At 46.4% G+C, this 21,328-nt stretch overlaps 3 protein-coding genes across 3 annotated transcripts; 2 read left to right on the top strand and 1 right to left on the bottom strand.

The window, feature by feature from the left end:
- Positions 1–960: 960 nt before the first annotated feature.
- On the top strand, positions 961–7,143 carry tab3 (TGF-beta activated kinase 1 (MAP3K7) binding protein 3). Its single transcript, XM_040184445.2, has 7 exons — positions 961–1,206; positions 1,753–1,916; positions 2,018–3,227; positions 3,986–4,146; positions 4,494–4,587; positions 5,713–5,796; positions 6,228–7,143. Exons 2-7 carry the CDS (start codon positions 1,815–1,817, stop codon positions 6,368–6,370), a joined length of 1,794 nt encoding a protein of 597 aa, XP_040040379.2. The 5' UTR covers positions 961–1,206; positions 1,753–1,814; the 3' UTR covers positions 6,371–7,143.
- Position 7,144: 1 nt separating this feature from the next.
- On the bottom strand, positions 7,145–13,789 carry tmem47 (transmembrane protein 47). The gene is made up of 3 exons (XM_040184498.2): positions 13,193–13,789; positions 9,116–9,256; positions 7,145–8,828 (listed from the first exon to the last, which is right to left on the bottom strand). The coding sequence occupies exons 1-3, from the start codon at positions 13,416–13,418 to the stop codon at positions 8,650–8,652; spliced, it is 546 nt and encodes a 181-aa protein (XP_040040432.2). The 5' UTR covers positions 13,419–13,789; the 3' UTR covers positions 7,145–8,649.
- Positions 13,790–15,198: 1,409 nt separating this feature from the next.
- Positions 15,199–20,957, top strand: prrg1 (proline rich Gla (G-carboxyglutamic acid) 1). Its single transcript, XM_040184491.2, has 4 exons — positions 15,199–15,323; positions 16,033–16,079; positions 16,823–16,983; positions 18,009–20,957. Exons 2-4 carry the CDS (start codon positions 16,070–16,072, stop codon positions 18,471–18,473), a joined length of 636 nt encoding a protein of 211 aa, XP_040040425.1. The 5' UTR covers positions 15,199–15,323; positions 16,033–16,069; the 3' UTR covers positions 18,474–20,957.
- Positions 20,958–21,328: the final 371 nt, after the last annotated feature.

Here is a 21,328-nt window from a genome sequence, read left to right as displayed (position 1 = left end):
CAGACCCTTCCCATTTCCTTCCGCTGTGTTTAGTGCGTGTGAAGCTCAAGTGTGGATCTCTCACTGCCCCCTAGTGAAAATACAGAGGAATGCGTCTGTCACACATTTCTACTCTGCTGTTACAATGTTTTATTATCTCCTGTTGACATCCAGACTCGGTGATTCAGCAAATCTGAAATATTTTGAAATATCAGGCTATTCTGTATTGTTTTAATTGAAAGGCTGTCCAAATTGGACTGGACAACTGCAAAATTGTCGGAAAGACATAAAGTTGAGCATCATATTTCATCCATGTTTTTAAGTCTGTTTGTTTCGTCTCAGCATTTCTACTTTTTTTTAATGTCGGTGTACCAGAAGCAATTATCAAGTCATCCAAAACGAATTTAGACCAGGTCACTGATCTCCTCTCATGCAGGATGAAGACTCTCACAAGCATGTTAAATACGACATATGATATTATTGGAGACACACACAGTAAGAAGGACCTTGAGGATTAGGAATGTTATATTATATTATATATACATACATACATACACCAAGTTTAATGATTATATTGTGAGATTCCAATCAGTTATAAATTTGATTTGATTGGGCCATGGTTAGTCTCTTTTTAATAAACAGATTTCGCTCTTTGTTACTTGTGTTTTTAAAGTGTTCTACAAATATATCATTTCAATGTTTAGAGTGTGGCGTATCCAACCGTTTTTCATTCAAAAAGTTTAATGCCATTTGTGTGTCATGATTAAATTATACATCACATTATTATGATTTGTATTATTACTAATATTAATGTCAATATTAGGTTATATACATATAACTGAATAGATTTAGGAGCTCCAGTTTGACGGATCACTCTATATGTATAAGAAAATAACCAACACTTATATGAGGCAACTGTTGAAGTGAGTGGTACCTGGATGAAGATATAAGATACACTAAAGAATGGAATGCCGCGCATGCGCACTAGTGGCGCCGTGACCCGAGCCGATTTAAACTACTTCCTGGTCCGGGAAAACTGACATTATCGCGACAGCCTGTTTCGCTCGCAGCTCAGCGACGGCGGCCTGGCGCTGGAATGCGAAACTATAACTTATTTAGTCCCAACAAACCGTTGACAAACATCGGCGTGCCGCTTCAGACACGTCGCAGGTCTGCTGCGGACTCGTTGGCGGCCACCCGGGACGCGAGGGAGACTCCGGACGCATGGTAACGTTTCATAAAGCCGTCAGTGGCTAACCCGCGCTAACCTTAGCATCGCTTAGCTAACGCTAGCTAATCCATCAACAGCCAGGCTTGTGACAGCTGACCAGCCGACCAAGACCAAGCCACCGCTAGCGGGTCAAGTTAGCCGGCAGGCTGTTGACGAATTGGGTCGACGTTAATCTCGGGTGAACGGTTGACTTTGTTAAGCGGGTCGTGTTGCTGATTCAACTGTTAGTTACGAGAAACACCGACTCGTCTCTCGGCGATGGCAAACGTTTCCTGACTCAGCCGTCACAGCCCTCCGGTGTGTTTGAGTGATGTCCGGAGGCTACCGGATGCTTACAGCTAGCTAGCGATGGTTGTGTGTCGTTGCTGCTCGGTGCAACAGAAAGGCTAAACAAACAAACAGACTGACAGGCGTCTCGCTTTGAAAGCCAAGGTAGACCGTGTGCCACACAGAGCTATGGAGTCACACACACACGACGCTGAATGTTTACGAGCATTCCCCTTGACATTTCGGTTTCGTCCGTCATCTTTTTGCATGTTCAGGATATGAGACGCGATCAGCTGTTCCAGCGTTTGCTGCCTCGGGCTCGTTGACTGGGCTCAGGATGGCGCAGGGGGGCTCTCCGCTTGACTACCACATCCTGCAGGACCTCAAGCAACGTTTCCCAGAGATCCCGGAGGGTGTAGTTTCCCAGTGCCTTCTGCAGGTATTTCGCCAGCGCTCACTTTGTTGTGATCACCAACCTCTAAGCGTTTTTCACATTATGCCACCGCATGACCTGACCGCGTCCCACCGTTGCTTTCTCAGAACAACAATAACCTGGAGATCTGCTGTCACCTGCTGGCCCAGGAGAGTCACCGATACCTGTATGGAGAGTTCCATCACAGCCCGGAGGACGTGCGACTCGGTCGAAACCACATGCTACACATTAGCATGGGATACCCGAGCTCGGAGGCGAGCAAGGCGAATGGAGGAGGAGGAGCAGGAGGAGGAGCAGGAGTAGGGCGCTCCCTTGTGCACAGCAACAGTGACAGTCACATCGAACCCCAGCGGCCCAGCTACCCTGAGCCGCTGTCGGCCCCCGCCACCATGGCCCCCTCCCCGGGATACAACCCCTTCTTCATGAACGAACAGAGCCGCTCAGCCAGCACTCCCACTCCTCCACCCTCTATCCAGGGCATGTCTCCCACGTACTCACCAGTCCCACGTTACTCCATGAACCCTATAACGGTCACAATTCCACAAAATAGTATACCCAATGTCCCACAGGCTCTGCAGATACCCTCAGCGCACTATGCTATGCGACCCTCCCCTTCCCAGAGCCCACAGCCAGCACCCTGGTCCTCTTCAGGGGTGCCTGTGTACCAGCATCAGCAGCCCCCATACAATACTCCCACATACGTCTCGCCATACAGCTCCCCGCAGCATCAGGTCCAGCCCCAGCCGCAGCACCAGCAGTACGTTTTCCTCCCCATTAGCTCCCCAACACTTCCCAACATGACCTACCATCACCAGCAACAACCCCAGCAACAGCCGGCTGTTTACAGGTCATACCATACGAAAAGCACCCTGGAGGGTCCGCGGCCTCGTAGCAACTCCCCTGTGCACACAACCCACCCCCAGGGAGCGCTCTACATGGCCAACAGCCCTTCGCCCGGCTCCCCTTCGAGGGGGATCCCTATGAGTGGACCTTCGTGCCCTGCAGCCTTCCATCCCGGGATGTATCTACAGCATCAGGGCCCCACAAGGCCTCGGCCTGCCTCCTCTCCTCAGCCGGGCCAGTCGGCGTATACCTTAAAAATCAAAGTGTCCCCGGGGGGCCAAGCCCAGAGGCCGCTCGGCTCGCCTCCCGTGGCCGAGGCCGAGTCTCTTCTCAACATAGTGGACCAAGGGGGACACAATGCTGCCCCCGCGCCCATCCTGCCCATCTCCGCTCTGCCAGGGAACATTATCAGTCAGTTTCAGCACATGCCCCGACGTTCAAGCTCAGGCTCTGATGATTATGCCTACACACAAGGTAGGATCCCCAATTATCTGCCTGTGTTTTGCAGTTTCCACCACTACCATGTACCAAAGGAGCATATGCAAATCTTCATGTTCACTTCACTATGATTACACTATATACCAAAATCGTGTGTGTGTGTGTGTGTGTGTGTGTGTGTGTGTGTGTGTGTGTGTGTGTGTGTGTGTGTGTGTGTGTGTGTGTGTGTGTGTGTGTGTGTGTGAGAATATCCAAGGGTTCACCATTTCATGTTTTGAACTCTGCGTTGAAGATCCAACTTCTTATGTACTACATCTCTGTGGGCTTTTGATGGAGAGAACGTGTTGCTACCGTTAATGGAACCACTCCTGAAAATCTTATTTCTTGTTGTCTAAAATGATGACAAGAGTTTGATTTAAGTGGTTAATGGCTAGAGTTGCAAAGGATCAGAGCATTTACAAAAAGTTGAGCATATTATTTTATACATAATCATACATTTCTAATAGTAGACTTACGTGGGTTGAATAAATTCAATGAATATGCAAGATGTATCCACTTCTGTTAAGTGGATAGTGGATACATCTTGCATATTCATTGAATTTGTGATGGTAGTGATTATTCCAAGGGATCTGTATTTGTTACACGCATGTTATTTCAAAAAAATGATTTGATAAAATGTTCAGACTTGATGTTGCTCCTGTACATTGGCATTGATTAGAAATGGAGAACTAGAGTATTTCTTTCTTTCTTTCTTCTAGTTTTGAGCATTTTGTGTTGGTTGTGTTTCCCTCCAGCTCTCCTGCTCCACCAGCGGGCCAGGATGGAGCGTCTAAAGAAGGAGCTGCTGCTGGAGAAACAGAAACTAGACCACCTGAAGTCCAATGTTAACAGCATGGAATATGACGCCCTTCAGAGGCGCTTTCGAAGAGTCAACTCCACCAGTCTTATACCCAGAGTAAGGACCGAACACGATAATTAAGTTTTATACTTTTTCACATGCACACGAAAGCTAGCGTTCAACAATAGCCTGGGAAATCATTATCCTTTCACAAGTTCAATGCAGCTACATTGTTACACAGACTCCGTAATGTGCTGTTGAAAGTGAAATGTCACATTTTATTTACATTTGTATTCCAGTTACAGCAAAAATGCTGCATTATGGAAATGCCAAAATGCTGTATACAAATGTATAAAGAGATATTCATAATAATGGCTTGTATGTGACCTGTGAGAAGTTTGGAAGGACGGGGAATATGTTGGTGTTTTATTTTTGTCTCATCTAACTGGGTTGTGTGTCTGCAGCCTGAAGAGATGACCCGATTGCGGAGTCTCAACAGACAGCTTCAGATTGATATCGACTGCACCCTGAAGGAGACCGATCTACTGCAGTCGAGAGGTATACACACGCACGCATGCCGACACACACATGAATGCACATCACTAGACATAAATCAGAGACGCACTTCAAACGGTCTATCTGTAAGCATTGATCTTGAAAGAGCGAAGCCCAGCAGCAGACAACAGAGTTGGGTCTAGAGTGATGCGCGGGGCTCCATCACGCTGCCTACAGATGTAGCGCTCTGGAATGACCTGCTGGTCCCTGCACGGTTAACCCTCATCGGGCCCATGCTCGGTGTTTGCCTGCCGCGGGATCCTTGTCGATTTTACGTATTTTCTTACCGCATTGAACAAATGAGTTACTGCGCTCCATATATTTACCCAGAGTGGTGTTTTTGGAAGCTGAATGGCAGCCGGCTCGAGATTGGGGACCAGTTTGCTTGATATCTGCCCGCTACCACTGAACATTTGGGTCGTGGTCCTCCTGGAAAATGAGTGGAGCATTTCTCAACGTTAGTTTCAGACTTCCAAATGCCCTTTTGACAAAGTTGACTTGTTATCTGTGCAGTTCATCGCATCCCTCGAGAACATGTTCTCTCTACTTCAAACGTGGCGGCTGTGTGGCTGGTGACACAAGGACGTGCGGTGGTGCAATCTGGACTCGCAGGGGTTCACTATTAATTCACTTTGAATAAACAAGCGGCAGCGCGGCGCAGTGGTCGAGCATGTTGTCGGCAGCTGGCCTTGATTGGTCTGATTTACTGTGGCATTCCTCTAGCGGCCGTTCACACCAGGTCACGCGCTGCCGTGACAAAGCACAAGGCGCTCACTTTGTTTTAAAAGCTTTTAACATGTCAAATCACATGTACTGTATAATACTACAAGTGACTGGAAAGTTACTTTACTGACTCCGTCCTAAAGATTCTGCAGTAAACTGTAGGATTACACTGTTCATGTTACCCATCGTCCTCTCAGGAATGTGGATGCATTTGATTAGCCAACATAGTACGTCGCAAAGTTGTGTTTCCGTGGTTGTTGGTCTCGTGTGCTACAATGACTGACTCGGGGGGGGCTTTTTTGTTGGGTCGGAACCAAGCCGTCCGTCAGGAAACCGGTCGGAGCGATTGTGCTTCTGGTTGGAAAGGACACTAAATAAACATCTGCTCTTTGCTTTCCTCCACAGGGAAGTTTGATCCAAAAGCAATGAACAACTTTTATGACAACATTCAGCCCGGTCCAGTTGTGCCACCCAAGCCTGGGAAGAAAGGTGAGTTGTTGTTTTTTTCCTCCATTATTGTTTTTAGAACAGTAAAATAAGTCATGTTGAGACATTTTCATAACCATGTGTAAAGAGATGAAAAAGACATGTCCTACATGTAACAATCATCAATTGACACTGTTGCAAAGACGCAGATTTGAGTTTTGGTTCAAGGACCTTGATGCTCTTCTTTACTCGCAGGCAGTATTTGGCCTGCCATCAAATTGAAGATTTGCGAGGTTTTTATTTGAAAAAGAGACTAAAAGCTCAATTGAATTGGGTCTTTTTTGGTGAACGCGCTCTGCGTTGGCATGAAAACTACCGCTATTCAGTGAATGCCTACGACTAACAACATTTTATGCTTGAGTTTATAACTTGCATGTGTTCTAAATCCAGCCTCGTGTTGATGACTGAAGCTTTTTTTGTTGTTGTTTTTAAAGCGGATCAGGGTCCCAAGCCAGTCCCGGAGCCTCAGAGGGACGAGGATTTCGAAGGCGCCCAGTGGAACTGTGAAAGCTGCACCTTCCTCAACCACCCTGCGCTCAATCGCTGTGAACAGTGCGAGATGCCGCGTTACACCTGAGCTTAGCGCCGCGCTGTATCGCCCGCCCCTTCCTTGACCATTCCCGGGATAGTATGAGCCCCACCCCTCAAAATCTGCAGAATGTGTCTAGAGCTCTGCCCCTGTCAATCAATACGTAAGCCCCTCTTACCTGCTGAGGAAGAGCCACCATCCCTCTCCTGCTCCTATCTACTACTCATGTGCACTTTGACCCTTTTTCTTTCCATTGGAGGAGGATGATGATGATGATGCCTATTCAGGGCAGTCGGAGACTCTGCTCATGGCAAATGTATAAAAGATGGAGTGACTCTGGCCGTCGGTTGTTCAGGGCTTCAGAAAGGCCTAAAGCGATTTAAGGATCAAGGAGGAGGAGCTTCGGTTTACCGAGAGAAGATTCCACGCAGAAAGAGTGACTGCCCTGTTTACACTGAGCCCATTCCTGAACTTAAAATGGAGGCACTTCCACTTTAATGTAGGACCTGTAACTCCCACCCTGACAGCGGAACAATGAAAGCAATGGTATATACATTCTGATTAATGCGAAATGTAGACTGTACACTGTATCTGGCTCTGTATTAGAGCTCCTTTCACTGAAAGAAGAACACTAAGGACATTTGCATATGAGTATATTCCTGGTACTTTTATGCGTATAATGCCACCATGTATTATGTGTTCAGAAGATGTTGATTTCCTGTGCAAATCCCTCAACTTGCTGTACTTAATAAAGGAGCTGATTCTATGTGACTTGACCATGCACAGCTGGCATGTCTACATAGGTTGTTTTTTTTAAATAACTCATAGATGCTCCTTTTTCCCCCCCAAACACAAATGAAACACCTTTTTTTCCAGTACATATTTATTTGAAGTAATCAAACCAGTGGGAATCAGAAACACAGCAGGAAATGGTAGTAACATGCACACACACGCCCACTTTCATTAAAGTTGCAAGAGGAAGTTGGAGATGTTTCTGAGCACGTTTAAATTGGGCTTGAGACCGTTTTCCTCACTGGTCTCACCTGTTGTGATCACACTATCCTTCAGGTTTGAAACTTTCCCTTTTCTGCTTGATCCAATAGTTCTAACACTGATCACACACGGCATATTTAAACTTCTAAAGTACTGCATCACGAAACTTCCTGTGAGTGAAAAAAAACAGACTTTCAATATCAATAATTTAAAGCCACAGCCTCGACATGTCTGACCTGCCGTGTATTCTTACAGGGTCTCATTCCTTACAGGCGATGAGGAGGCATCACATGAGGGAGCGAGGTATGTATGCGTGTGTGAGAGCACATGCTGGGTTCTATGATCATGCAGACATAACACGCTCTGCAAACTTTGCCCGCTTCCTTGCCACTGGTATGGTAGGGATTATAACTGTATTGTGCTTTTTGCGCATACTTTGCATATAACACAACCCTATTATTGACAAGCAGGTGTAACTTGGGATTATGTTGCATGTTTTACATTAGCAGCCAGAGGCTTTACCGCTGTTTAAATATGAAAGACACTGGTATGCATCAACCCATGAATGTTTCTCTCACCAGTATGTTATTTGGAGCCTGCTGTGGAATGTTTTTTACTCTTAGGTAGACTTTGTTTATATACAGTATATCTGACACTTTTAATTCACTCGGCTGCAACGGGAGAAAATAAAGGCCCCATATTTGGACGTTGATGACATGTCCTCGGCGACCTGTTACACGCTACTGGAGGAACAAGGCCGTGCCAAGTTCCAGTTGCAGTGTAACTGGGGGGAAATGTAGCATTTCCTGAGGTGTGCCCTGTCTTCCTCACTTTGTCATCCTCCTGACATCACTTTGATAGGCCTCCCTGGATCTGTCACTTCCGTGGTTGGCCTGAGCTTACATCATTCTCTGCCCTGATTGGTTATTCATGGTCCTCCTGGTATGCGGTTTGTAAATCTGCTCCCTCTAAATTTTCTGCAGAAATCTAAAGACCTGCTGGAGTTCAACTTCAAGGGGACTGAGAGTTAACTGAGCACTGACATTCTCTCCCAATTTAAACTGGCTGGGTTGGATTTCTCTTCACCCCTGGACCTCTGCCAAACCGTCTTGAGAGAGAGCACGGCTCCGGTCCAAAGAGTGAGGATAGACTTTGAAACAATAAGTTCACAGTATAAACCGAAAGATCATTTCCCGTCCTAAACTAACAAGCGTTTTGTATTTTCTGTTGTTTTTTTGGTCTGTGCTTGTGCACTAATAGACAGAAAGTTCCTTTTTTACTGAGAGGACAGCGGGTGAAATAGAGTCTCCACTTCTCCTCTTGTCCCACACGTGTTAGTAGTAGTCTTCATAGTTCTTGGGGTTGAGGCAATAGAGGATGGCTCCTCCAAAAGAGAAGATGGTGGATCCCCAGGCCAGGCCGTAACCCCAGTTGAACTCGTGGTACACCCTCAGACTGACCATCTCTATGAACTTGATGGGGAAGAGGACCAAGCTGCACACCTGGAGCACCACTGCAGAGGGAAATGGGAAAGAGAGACGGTAATGTCAAGATAATTATGGTGGCTATTCAAAACAGTGGTTGGACTAAAACTGTCAGGGGGGTTGATAGAGGGCACTCCGATGGCGAAATCCTATATTCAAATAATGAAAGGCTTTGCCTTTGGTTCTTTCCCCTGACAGCTATAATAGCGGGAGATTGTTTTGAAAGCAGGCAATTATTTCTTTTGTTTCTTCGGACCGTCCTTTGGCTTTTCCTTGCCTGTTTTTTTTTTTTCTGCTTCAGATTGTCTTTACGTACCTGCGGAGAACAGCAGGACGGCCACCGGCTTGCAGCAGCGACTCCTGCAGCTGGCGCAGAGGGACGTTAGCGCCATGAGGAAAGAGAGCAGGGTGAGGGCCGCCCCCCCCAACAGCAAGGCCAGCGTGGCGATCTGCCAGTCTGAGGAGGAGGAGGAGGGGAGGAGGAAGGGGAGAGGCATGAAATCACACTGATACTAAATGGAGGTTACTCTGGAGAGGCAGGAAGGTGGATGGACGAGGAGGGGTACAGAGACGGAATGGGTCAAAGGTCGTGCCGGGGCAGCTACAGTTGACCGGCCCGCGCTGGATCTTACGCAAGACAAAAAGGATTCCGCCCACTAGCTTTTGTGGTGATTCAACACAGCGCAAACAGCGGGTTTCGGAGGTCGACACAACTCCTTGTGCGTATTCCGAGAAGCCGCTTGCTGTGCTCAGGATGTGTCGATGTGAGCAACTGGGGATACAAGAAGAAGAAGAAGAAGAATGTGAACCACGCAGCGAACGACCCCTTCCGAACCGAGCACAGCAGTTTCTGGCTGACAGGAAACAAACAAACGCACACATGCTTGGCTACACGCGGATATCGGCGGGTTCAGCAGTGGATGCAGCAGAAAGGCTTCTGTGAGGCGACTTCGATAATGAGCATCCCTCCCTCCTGGCTGATGCCGGCTCAGCAGCATTATCAGCATTTTATTCTGATTTACACCAAAATACACTCAAGTGGAGATAACTGCAAGCTCACTTCCCCGTCCCTGCACGCCAAGGCGGAAATGAAAAAAGTGAACAAAATTGAAATGTGTCTGTCAATAACAAGCGCAAGAGTAAGGATTTTGCTTTTCGCAGAAAGGAAATCACTGCAACCTTTTTTCAGAGACTTAATTAGCCATGAGACTTTAATTTAAACTATGTATTGTTGTTTAGAGATTAGTGGTGTTTTACTCTCCACTGGAGGAAACAGGAGGTACATTTGTAAACAGGCAGAGGATATTATGATGGGGGATTTGATTACACAGGAGGAAATCATTCATAGCAAAAAAATAACATCAAAGCATAAAGCTTGAGCCCAACATAAGTTATGTGTATTATATGTTACAATGGGTGTAAAAATGCCAATGGAAAGTTTGTAGTGTAGAACATGTTTTGGCTTTTTAAAATGACTGAGCATTGCCAAGAATATTTCCTCTCTATTGAGGCAGAAAATCATCAAAACATTCAGCAGTAAAGAGAAAGTGACGGCACATAAGCTGCTTAAAGTACAGTTCCCACTCTTGTTGAAGAGAACATTTATTCCAGGGGCCAAGCAGCTCAAACCTAAACAAACACCAACCACTTCTGACCAAATATGGTTTAGGGTTTAGAGTTTAAAAATGGGCCCTGTCACCACAGGATGTTGGAAAAAGTCCACGTAAAGCAGAGCACCAGCTCCCTCCGGCCTTCAGCTTGCACAACTCCAGACCCCCCTTGAAGATCGGACCCCTCGACTTTCTCTGCCGCTGCCTCGCTGGTTTCCTCTCAGCGAAAGGGCCACGGCGACTCGGCCTAATTGTCAAAGCCTATCGTTGGTGGGATGCGTTCCCTTCGGGCCTGTTTGTGGCCTTGAGCCCAGCTGCGCTTATCGGTGCGCTCGTGAAAACAGCAGGATGCAGAGAGTCGTCTCATCTGAGATTTGGAACAGACGCCGTACTCTGTGCGAGAAAAAGCCCCGCCCGAGTCGGAGTGCTCAAAGGCTCTGACGAGCAGGAAGGGCCAAACTGTTAATCTGAGCCTCCGCGCGGCGGCAGATGGAAAGGGGAGATACAGCAAGTAAGATGTAATCGGAGGAATCGTGGCCGCCGCTTTCGTTGTAATCAAAAGCATCCTTCGGGGGCCAAATTCTGATTCTTTGTCTGAGAAAGTGGAGGAAGATCTGTGTCACTAAAGAGCCTTGAACACACTCAGTCTCACTCTCTGAAAGACAGCAGGATGGAGAAATTAAGAAGAAGTAAGAGCTTCAACCAGAGGTCTCCGGTTCAAAACCCCGAGGTGCTGAACCATTACGGGCATTACGAGCTCTTCTATTCTGCTGTGACCTCCTTCAAAGGCAACACAGACACCCAAATACTGGCTCGATTAAGGTGTTCAATTATTAATAAGCTCTGGCATCACTGCGTCTGACGGAGCTCGGCACGCTAACACATCGGCTCCACATTTGTCGCTTCGCCTCGCACCGACCTGGCATCCACACCACCGTTCCACATTCCTGGCCCTGCAGAGTCTGTGTCTTTTATTCTTGACCTCCGACCCTCCTGTCTAAGTGTGCGTACGTGTTAGAAAATGGAAGTGAAAAGCAGTGGGACCTTTTTGTTTGTTGCCGTTTGGTTGAAACGCTTGGGTTGCATGAACCCTGCGAAAAGGGCAATTTATCATGTCTGCTTTTGTAGCTCACGCTGCATATTATTTTCCCAGACACACTCACAGAAAAACCTTGAAACATCTGAAAAGCCAGCTGGTGTTTCAGACTAAGGATTTATTTAATGCCCAGAGCGTGACACTGAGGAAATATTGGGAGGGGCAGTAAAGGGGGGGTACAGAGAGCGATTACTGGGATTCAAATCAATAAGCCCAGCCGAGCACAGGCCCGAGGAAATGGGCAGTTTGCTGTGTGCATTTACTGTGGTATGCTGCTGCTGGGAGCCGAGGGCCGACACACAGACAGCATGTCTTTATATGGCACCAAAGTGCACTTTGTCTGCGCTGACACGGTGGAATCGGGGGCCGGTGTGGCGCACAGTTACTCATCAAATGAAAAGCAAACATTTTGTCAGACTAACAAAAACACAATTTACCGCTCAGCACAGAGGAGTTGGTGGGATTGATTTATATGGAGGAGCACAGCGAGACACGAGACACGAGAACAATAACGTAGGCAGGTGTTCAGTCGTTTACATTTTAAGAATGGAATTTAGTCAATGTGTATTCTCCCTTGTGAGAGGAAACTAAATAATATTCAGTGAATCAGATTATATTTTGGTTACAGTGCGGTCACAAGGGAATGCCTTTTTAAAAAATCCCCATATTAAATCCTTCTTTGCGAAGCTGCCAGTGTTTGTAGTGGCAGGGATTATGTTATGTGTTTCTGATACAATTCAGTTTGCCCTAACGTAACCTAAAGTATCACATTTTCCTGAGATCAGGTTTGATTTTTGTTTAATCTGTTATGTTGTTATTATGTTATATATGGTGACTTGTTCTTAACCACCCTGAACTTTGCGATGTGAATATGAAATGCTTCCAGAAACAAACCGAGGGACTCTGTGAAGGAGTTTTCTTAGATCGGGGAGAATCAGCATTACTCGACTGCTTCACTTGTTACCCTGGTTACTAATCTCCAGGCATCTGGATCTCTGGGGAGTTCTCTGCTCTGAGTTGCCCTCACTCTTTGGCCGGTGAAGAAACCCACACAAAGGCTCATTTTGTGAGCAACAAAAGGCCAAATGAAACCCCAGCTGGACCGCTCCTATCCAGGCAGAATTCCCACATCATTCAGGAGCACACTAGGCCAATGTTTTAGAAAGAAAAGTTAACAAACCGATATATTAAAAAAAAATCAAAGATGTCTCATTTATTCTAAATGAATACTCAGGGATAAACTTTTTTTTTTTTAATTTCCCACTTGGAAGGAAGGCAATGTGCGCGTGTAGAAATGTCTTGCCGTTTAAATTAACCGCAGGCAATAGCTGATTATAAAGTAATTAACATTGAGTGCTCCCTTGGGCGATGTTTTCATAATTCTCACCCGCAGAACAGATTGGTTCAGCAGTGCGCAGCGTGCGGGGACCCTTTGTTATCCCCGCGCGCGCTGCTCCTCTGATGCCCGTGGAATAAACACGATGGGGGGGGGGGGGGGGGGGGGTTAATTATATGCACCCCGAAATCTGCTCCTTTGTTTTTTAAGGCTAAATATGCCCCAAAAACTACACCGTGGCACTGGTTTGAGAACTTCAAAAATAACATGGTGGCGCATCACTGCCATCGGACACGACGGGTGACCGTGTGTGCGTGTGCGTGTATATAGGTGCGCGCGCGTCCGTCTCACCGGTGGTCAGCGTGCTGCTGCAGGACCACTGCGCGGAGCTGACGGGCTTCCAGCAGGACACCCACATGGACAAGTAGTACTGGTCATCCGCCGTGACCCACGCCGGGCTCAGCACGGCCCCGACGTCCAGGCACAGCGCGAGAAAGACGCAAACCAGTCCCACCAACTTCAGGGGCGTCAACGCGGACACCCGCACCTCCTCTGCGCCGCTCTCGGATGAAGCCATATCTAAAGTGTCTCATTCATTAAAAAACAAACAAAAAACGAAGAAGAAGAAAGTGTGTTCGGAGGGTTTGTAATGTTCACCAAATCCACCAAAAAGAAGAAGAAAGAGTCCAGGTCTCAGTTCGTGCCCGTGCGCCGGTCCCTGGCGGCGGTGTTTTTCGGGTAGCAGGATGGGGAGCCGCGTCCCGAGTCCGGAGGACGCTGCTGTCGCTGCCGTGGAGCCGGCGCTCTGCTGACGCCCCCCCCCCGCTGCACACTGCTCAAGTTAACACGGGGGCTACACCTGCTGGGTCCTAGTGCCGAGGCGCTACACCCGCTCACACAGCATCCCTCCGCGCGCGCGGGTCCTTGTCAGTAGTTCTCACGTGCGCTGATGTGACAGAAGTCCGTTAGTCGGGATGAGGGCTGGTGTGTTCCATGTGTGCTTTACTTGGAAACCCGGAATCTGAATTTAACATGAATGCCAAATGTTTTTTGATGTCGCCGGAGCAGTTTTAGCTTTAACTTAATAAAGAAACCACGGCTGTTGTTCATATGCCGCTGACTTTTCAGAAGATCTTTTCAATACTGTTATAAACCACCCGGTTACATTATACCCTGTGCATGGAATTACAATCACAACAAAAAATAAAAATCTTTTTTTTTTTTTTTTCCTCCTCTGATTTACGTCAACTTTTGTCTCGAGGGATTCGTCTTTTCCAACAAGCTTTGCCCCACTTTCCCTCTCTCCTCTTCAGGTTGCATTTATTAACATCCAATTCGCTCTGTCTCTGTCACACACACACACACACACACACACACACACACACACACACACACACACACACACACACACACACACACACACCCTTTGCTGAACACAGCTCCTTTTTTTCCTAATTGAACTTAGCTAATCCTTTGGCCTTGGGGAAGAATGCTGGAGTTAATTCACATTGATTAACTCACCATACAGTGATACACGCACGCACACAAACCACACGCACAAAGAACGAATAATTGACAAGCACATTTACTACATAGTTTAACAGAAAGGCAACAACAACATCAACTACTGAGGAATTAGGTGTGCATTGATGTAGCGCTTTAATCAATCAAATAGTGGTCACTCATTCACAGTTTTGAATTTCATTTTTGTGTGATGAACAAGTGATATGGGAAAAAGGAAAAATATGTGAGACTGATAACACCTATAAAACATGTTTACTAAATAATCATTATATTATTAGGTTGGGCTTTTTTGCTGTCAAGGGAATGAAAATATGAATTGTCAAACTCAAACGATTTTTGCAGTCAAAGCCTTTTTCAACGTGTTTCACAGCTATCCCAATTAACTGGGATTAGAAACTAAGTTTGTTACCAATTATTCCATCTTCAACTCCTGCGGTTGCAACATTTTTTTTCCACAGTAAAATCCATCGCTCATATCTTTTAGTTTTAATTGTGTGTTCATAATACTGAGGAATTCAATTAAACTGAAAATAAAAATTCCAGAAGATGATTTTGGTTACACTCTTGCAAGAAAAGCTAATATAAACGCTATTACAATAAGAGAGAAGGTTGTCTTTTAAATCAAGTTAATTATTAACCATTCAATTTGAAGCAACTTTTGATTGAACTATTTGGATAAATAAATATACAGTCTAGGATTGTCACCGTATCAAGGCTCTGAAACGACGAGGCCAACAGGAAATTCTCTCCATAACTGTAACGTAATTGCGTGGGTGGGGTTCATTCTGATTGGTTGCCTCAGCATTGTTCTCCCTGTTCCTTTAATTGGGAGCAAGGGGCCGTTCGTAGTCTGCCGAGGGAAAACAGAGCTCTGCGCATGCGCACAGTGCATAGCAACATTCTGGGGCAGCGGAGGTAACGAGGGGGACGTTCATGCGCATTTCTGGAACGAAAAGAGGTGAGCTGAATTGATAAAGTTTATTCATATCACCAAAACACGGCCTCGACGTGACGTAAAAACCTGCCGCGTTCATCGCAGGCCCCTCTTTTGCCCACTGTTTCGCATACTAACGCTACGTGTTGCTCGTTAACGTTAAATCGCGGTCCGCGAGACGCGCCGATCCCAACGAACCAGCGCGCAGCTAACGGCCGAGAATAGACCCCTCTCCCCCCCGCTTAGCATCCGCGATGTAGCTCCGCCTAAACACAACCCCCCCCCCGGCTTCCAGCGGTCGCCCCCGCTGCCTCCGATGTCAACCGGACAACGGGGCGGCGGCCGCCGCCGCTTTGTTCCGAGCCGCCTCCGGTGATCTATTTCTGGGAGGCACGAGCGCGGGTTCTCGGAACACCGACACTGGCCGGCGGCCGCCATTGGTCGCTGTCACTTTGGTTGGAGGATGCATCGCGCTGACAACGCGCCCTTTCACGTCCAGCTGCGACGTTCTGCACACATTGATTCCGTTATGATGGTGTCTCAGTTAGAATGTAGGGCGATGGGACGTGGTTGCTTCTCTTTTTTTTATGTGCTGATTTTCCTAACCTTGCTAAATGCAACTTTTAAAAAGGAAATTCCCCAATTGGAGCGATGTTATGAACGATGAGGCAGAAACAGACGTTCCTCCATGGAAGGAAGTCTTGCTTAATTCCTGTTTGACTTGTGCCTACAGGTCCAGAGATCATTCAGCCCAACAGCCTGCAGGAATCATGGGGAGCGGTAAGTCTGTGCTCTATGATTCTAACGTTGCATCACCTGTATGACTTCCAAAATGTCATTGGAAACCTTCCTCCAACGTCTTCCCGATTGTGTCAACATCCAATTTTAGTCGTTGGAATGTGACTATTGTGTTTTTTCCCTCTATTGTCTTTATTACCAAAGGGAATTTCCTGCTTCAAGCCTTTTTTTCGCTATTATTTCCTGCAGCCTTTTTTTTTTGAGTCCGGTCACATCACCGAACTTAAAACTCAATAATTCAATTTGGTTAGTTAGTTATTTCGGTAACACATCACAGATTCAGTGTGTCCCATGTTCTGGAACTATTTTTGTCCTTTTTATTTCATTCCTTCCCGGTCTTTCTTAGCCCAGGGATGGATGCCCAAATCAAAGGAGCTTTTGTTTTTATGCAGAAATGTGGGCACTCGGCAGCGCTCTGCTCTGCATGCCTTTTGTTTCACTAGCTTGTTGCACTCCTCACTTCTCTCACCCTTTTTTTTTTTTTTTGGCATCGTCCTCCCTTTTTCCTGCTCATGCTCCTCTTTCTCTTTTTCAATACACACTCTTTGCTTATATCTCCCCCTTCACTTCCTCCCCTTCTCCTCTTTTCATCCTTTTGTCACTGCGTGTAATCCCAATTGCATCATTCGTTTGCTCGCACATCTTTTAAATCTCACATTCTTTTCTCCTCTGTGCCTTTGTTTTTGTCCCCCCCCCATCCTCTTCTATCCGCCGGGCCCCCTCAGTGTTCCTGCCGGCGGACGCGGCCCACTCGGTGCTGCGGCGGCTGCGCAGGGCCAACTTCTTGCTGGAGGAAATTAAGCAGGGCAGCATTCAGAGGGAGTGCCGCGAGGAGGTCTGCACCTACGAGGAGGCTCGCGAGGCCTTCGAGAACGACGAGAAGACGGTAAAGGAAGGTGACGGACGCGTCGCACCGGGCTCACAGTCCCCAACCGCCTCCAGGCTAAATACACACAGGAACAGGAAAGTAGAGCACACAGTGTGCGTGTGTGTGCGCCTACATGAGGACCCACACACAAACTTTTCTTAATATGTCTACTCGGTCTGCTCTATGTCTATACTGGTAAATTAGCTCCGGAGGGCATTCAAATATTTCCGATAAAGCCAGTGACTTGTAAGACAAAATGTACCAGATGATTGGCAGCAACAACGCCATCAGCAAACACACACACACACACACACACACACAAGTGGTTGGAGATCAGAAAGGGGTGGGTATCTATAAGCTTTTGCTTCCCCCTACTCCTTTTCTTGAACAAAAGGTGTATTTTCTCATTTTGTGGTCTACGTCTATGTTGATTTTTAATTTTTTTATTATTTGGTGTCTACATGTTCAAGAAATAAAATTCTTCAAATCAAATCAAATCTTTGGACACAGGACTGTCAGCCGGGGCTAAAAGCCACGATTCGATTTCAGGACAGCGGAGTAAACTCATTCCTGCTGCCCTATGTGAAATAATCCCTAATTTCCCTTTTTAAAGTGCTGTTTCGCAGGCTTCATGTGTCCAGTAATGAAATTCCACGGTCGCGTGTGGAATGCGTATTGTTTTTTCAGGAAGTGATGATTATCAGCAGGAAGAACAGCCGAGTCCAAACCAGAGAGGCATATTTGTAAAACTATTGTGAGAGGCCAAAAGGCGAAGCGACACGGACGGACGCGCACCATCACCGGGCCGCTTTTTGTTCGGATGTTGTTGTCTACTGCCTTTGTGTTGCAGGCATCCAGATAGAAAGTATGCTTTCAGTGGACATTGTGTGTGCGGGGGTTACACCCTGTGTTTTTCGGAAACCGTTTTGTGTCCCCGTGTTTACTCCGGAGCCGGCGTGAGGGAGCCGAGTCTTATCCAAAAGGATGTTCTTTAATCTCCTATTGATTCCTGATTAAATGCGTGTGTCGTGTTCCCGCTGCAGAGACGGTTCTGGGAAGAATACGTGCGGGAGAGCAGTCCGTCCGGAGGGCTGGAGACGGTGGTGGGAGGAGTCCACTCGCTCTACTTGATCGTGCCGCTGCTGCTGGTCGTGCTCGTCATCGTCGCGGTGGCCATCACGGTGTGGCGCTGCCACTCCCGCAAGCGCTCGCAGCGCAGCCCCAGCCTGGGCCACTCGCATCACGACCACGTCCTCTCTGTGGTCTCCATGGACCATTGGGGGAGGGATTACCACCACGGTGACCAATCAGAACTCAGCGTCCACAGCAGCCCAGCGTATCCGGGCTCAGAGCTCACATCGGGGAGAGGGAGCGCCGGAGACCCGCCGCCATCTTACGAGGAGGCCGTGGGCCATTCAGACGTCCAGATAGAGACAGAGCCGCCGCCACAGTATGAGGATATAGTCAACACCAATGCCTCAAGTGTCAACGGTGGTCACGGGAAGTAAACATCGGCCTCACCAATACCACCACCACCCTAACAAAAGCCCTGAGCAACACTAAGACCATCTGATTATTTAGCAGTGTCACTATCGTGGTATCACCAGCCCGCCGCCTTCAACACAGGAACACTTGTAACTTGTCAGTGGGCCGATGCAATCTCTACCCAGCCCTTTTGAAACGTTTCATCAATGAGGTGAGTCGATAGCAGGAAGGATATTGCAATACCACAACCAACCAACTGTGCTGATCTTCCTCAAGTTGCATCTATGCTGTCACACTGTAGCAAATCGTTTAACTCATCATGCATAACAAGGTTCCTTGTGACGTGAAGAAAGTGTTGTGATTGCCACAGTGAAGGACGAAGGGTGGATATGGGTGTTGGATCAATTCTTTATTGTCATTATTTTGACCTGCAGCAGATATTTTGCAACTATTTAAAAGGAATGTATTCAAGTGGATCTATTTGTTGTCACAAAATAGTTATTGTGTTTAGTGCATATTTTGCAAGAATATTGTTTTGCGAGATGCAGAAACGGCATTTAAAAAACACCAATTTTAAGGAAACCCATACATATTCAAATGTAATTAATGAATTGTTGAAGAGAAAACCGTGCTAATGTCATTTAAAGCCTCAAACTCTGCTGCTGATGCTTCAAGTCTCCTTCTGAAATATGGAGCACCGACATGTCAGCGAAAGACAAAAATGGAAACGCAAGTGCAAGCTCGGCAGTTTGTAGTTTTATTTGAATTGGACTGGAGTGTGAGCCAGCTTGTTGCAAGGCAGCGAATCCGTGGAGACTGCTGCTGCTGCTGCTGCTGCTGTTGTTGTTGTGCGGGTGCTGTGACGCTTGGCCCACAGGGGAAGAATGCCATAAAGAGCAGCACCTGTTGCCCCCCCCATATTCAGATTTCAGTACTTCTCGCTCAGAGGGACCTGGACTTGATAACAAAACACAGCCGGATCAAGCGGAAGGTAAAGAAACCTGTTTTATTATTGCAAATATACAATTTACACCAATGATAATAACCTCAGCGTGTCATTGACTGCGCCAACGCGTCGTTGTCCCTCATTACTGGATCCTTTTCCCGCGTGCACTGTATTTTCATCCCACCAGCTAACACGAGCCCCAACTTTGGTTTGGTGAGCAACTAATGTCTTTTAGCTTGTGAAATACGAAAGAATAATTCATTTACTTTTTGTGGTTTAGTGCACAGTGTTATTGCGGCTTGTGGACTGTAAATACTAAATATAATTTAACGCAAATGGTTTAAAATATGGGGGACAAAGGGAGCATTGAGAGCCAGGCATTTAGTAAAGCGGAACCAAAACAGTCAAAACTGTGTCAGGCTGCAACTTTTGGGTGTTGATTGACTTTTCCACATCACAATCTGTCATTTTAGTCATTGTTTATACTAATAATATCACGTAATGCAGGTTTAAATTGTCAAGTTGCCAAACGAATGCATCGGTCCGACTTCTGTATACTCTTGTGGATGTTTTTAATATTTGACCAGCAGTAAAGTGTGGTGGTGGGGGAAAGGACGTGTGTGCTTAGTGTAAATGTGTGCTTATATTTTGGTGATGCATGTAGCTTCGTCTGGCTCTGCACTGTTTGCTGATGGTCGGCGCGTCTCCTACTCTGGGCTGTGGATGGTTGCTTTGACTGTGAAAATCTTTTTCCTCAATGCAAGCGTGACCACAATGGAAACGAAGACAGAGGCTTCTGCTGTTCCACTTTCACTAAAAGCACACTGATAAATCTTTAGATATACATGTAAGTTGCGGAGTGACTTGCACACGCATGTGGGACAGCGAGCCATATGACCACAAGCTCTGAGGGGGGTGGGGGGGGGATGCATCTATGGGGAGAGATTCTGTATTTAATAACACTACGGGAAGAGTTCACATTTAGCATGTCGTACGTACCTATATATAAATATGTATAGTCCTTACATGTGGAAGTGGAGATAGGAATGCAGCACTGCTAACGGTGTGACTAGTATACAGTAGGATGTGGTTACATTGAAGCACTGTTGTTTCAGCTCAAAATGGGCTGTTTGGTGAAAAATAGGACAGTCCGGGTTGACGTCTTCAGCGTCCCACTCGCCATTACGATGGCGACGGGGGGAAAAAAGTGCTCGTGCTCTATATGCAATTCTCCTGCATACATTCTGAAAACCAAAAATATCTGTCTAACGTTCAGATACTGATGAGTGTCACATTTTGTCAGCTCACCGGGGAGCACTGATTATTATTCTTTGTGAGTTGACCTGTGAACCTCAGCACTATGACCTTTGAACTGCGCTGTGCTGGTTGGGGGGGAGGGCTAGGTCAGCTGATGTACTTATTTTTAGTTTTTTACAATGCCTTATTAAAACAACTAAATGTTATATAACACTAAATGCAAAGATAACTTGTTATAAATCCTTTATGTGTGGAATGTTGAATTCATTTGTAATAAAATGTGCTAAACGTCACCTTGATTTCATTCGGTGTCTTGTGATTGGAGTGTGATGTGCGTTTTTATTCTTCCACTTGTCTGTTCATTGCTTAACGTTGAAGGGCAACACGGTGACAGTTTAGGCCGTAAAAATACATCTCAATTATTAAAACACGATGACTCACTTTACTACGGCTTTTTCTTTCTTTTTACATACGGTACGATAACTATTTTTGACATATCAGAATAAAACACTTCATTGACATTTCTTTGACATGTTACAAGGCCTGTTTTTGACATTCTTTGAGTGTGATTCCATTGATGAAAATAAAACTATTTGCTAATATACTTTACCTACTATACATTTTGCATTATTATACAGCTTAACATTTCTTTAACATACTTTGTTTATAAAAAAA

Source organism: Gasterosteus aculeatus, chromosome 8 (assembly GCF_964276395.1).
Source record: "Gasterosteus aculeatus chromosome 8, fGasAcu3.hap1.1, whole genome shotgun sequence".
NCBI classification, from domain to species: domain Eukaryota; kingdom Metazoa; phylum Chordata; class Actinopteri; order Perciformes; family Gasterosteidae; genus Gasterosteus; species Gasterosteus aculeatus.
Note: the sequence above shows the minus strand (reverse complement) of the source record. Positions and strands in the feature narration are given on the sequence as shown.

What these genes read in the sequence shown, in the direction of transcription:
- tmem47 (XM_040184498.2), bottom strand. Translation starts at nt 13,418, where the DNA reads ATGGCTTCATCCGAGAGCGGCGCAGAGGAGGTGCGGGTGTCCGCGTTG. An exon ending in CAGCAGCACGCTGACCACCG is followed by an intron (nt 9,257 to 13,192) that starts GTGAGACGGACG and finishes CCTCCTCCTCAG; the next exon opens with ACTGGCAGATCGCCACGCTG. An exon ending in CGTCCTGCTGTTCTCCGCAG is followed by an intron (nt 8,829 to 9,115) that starts GTACGTAAAGAC and finishes TTCCCTCTGCAG; the next exon opens with TGGTGCTCCAGGTGTGCAGC.
- prrg1 (XM_040184491.2), top strand. An exon ending in TCGAGAACGACGAGAAGACG is followed by an intron (nt 16,984 to 18,008) that starts GTAAAGGAAGGT and finishes TTCCCGCTGCAG; the next exon opens with AGACGGTTCTGGGAAGAATA.
- tab3 (XM_040184445.2), top strand. Translation starts at nt 1,815, where the DNA reads ATGGCGCAGGGGGGCTCTCCGCTTGACTACCACATCCTGCAGGACCTC. An exon ending in CGATCTACTGCAGTCGAGAG is followed by an intron (nt 4,588 to 5,712) that starts GTATACACACGC and finishes TTTCCTCCACAG; the next exon opens with GGAAGTTTGATCCAAAAGCA. An exon ending in ACCCAAGCCTGGGAAGAAAG is followed by an intron (nt 5,797 to 6,227) that starts GTGAGTTGTTGT and finishes TTGTTTTTAAAG; the next exon opens with CGGATCAGGGTCCCAAGCCA.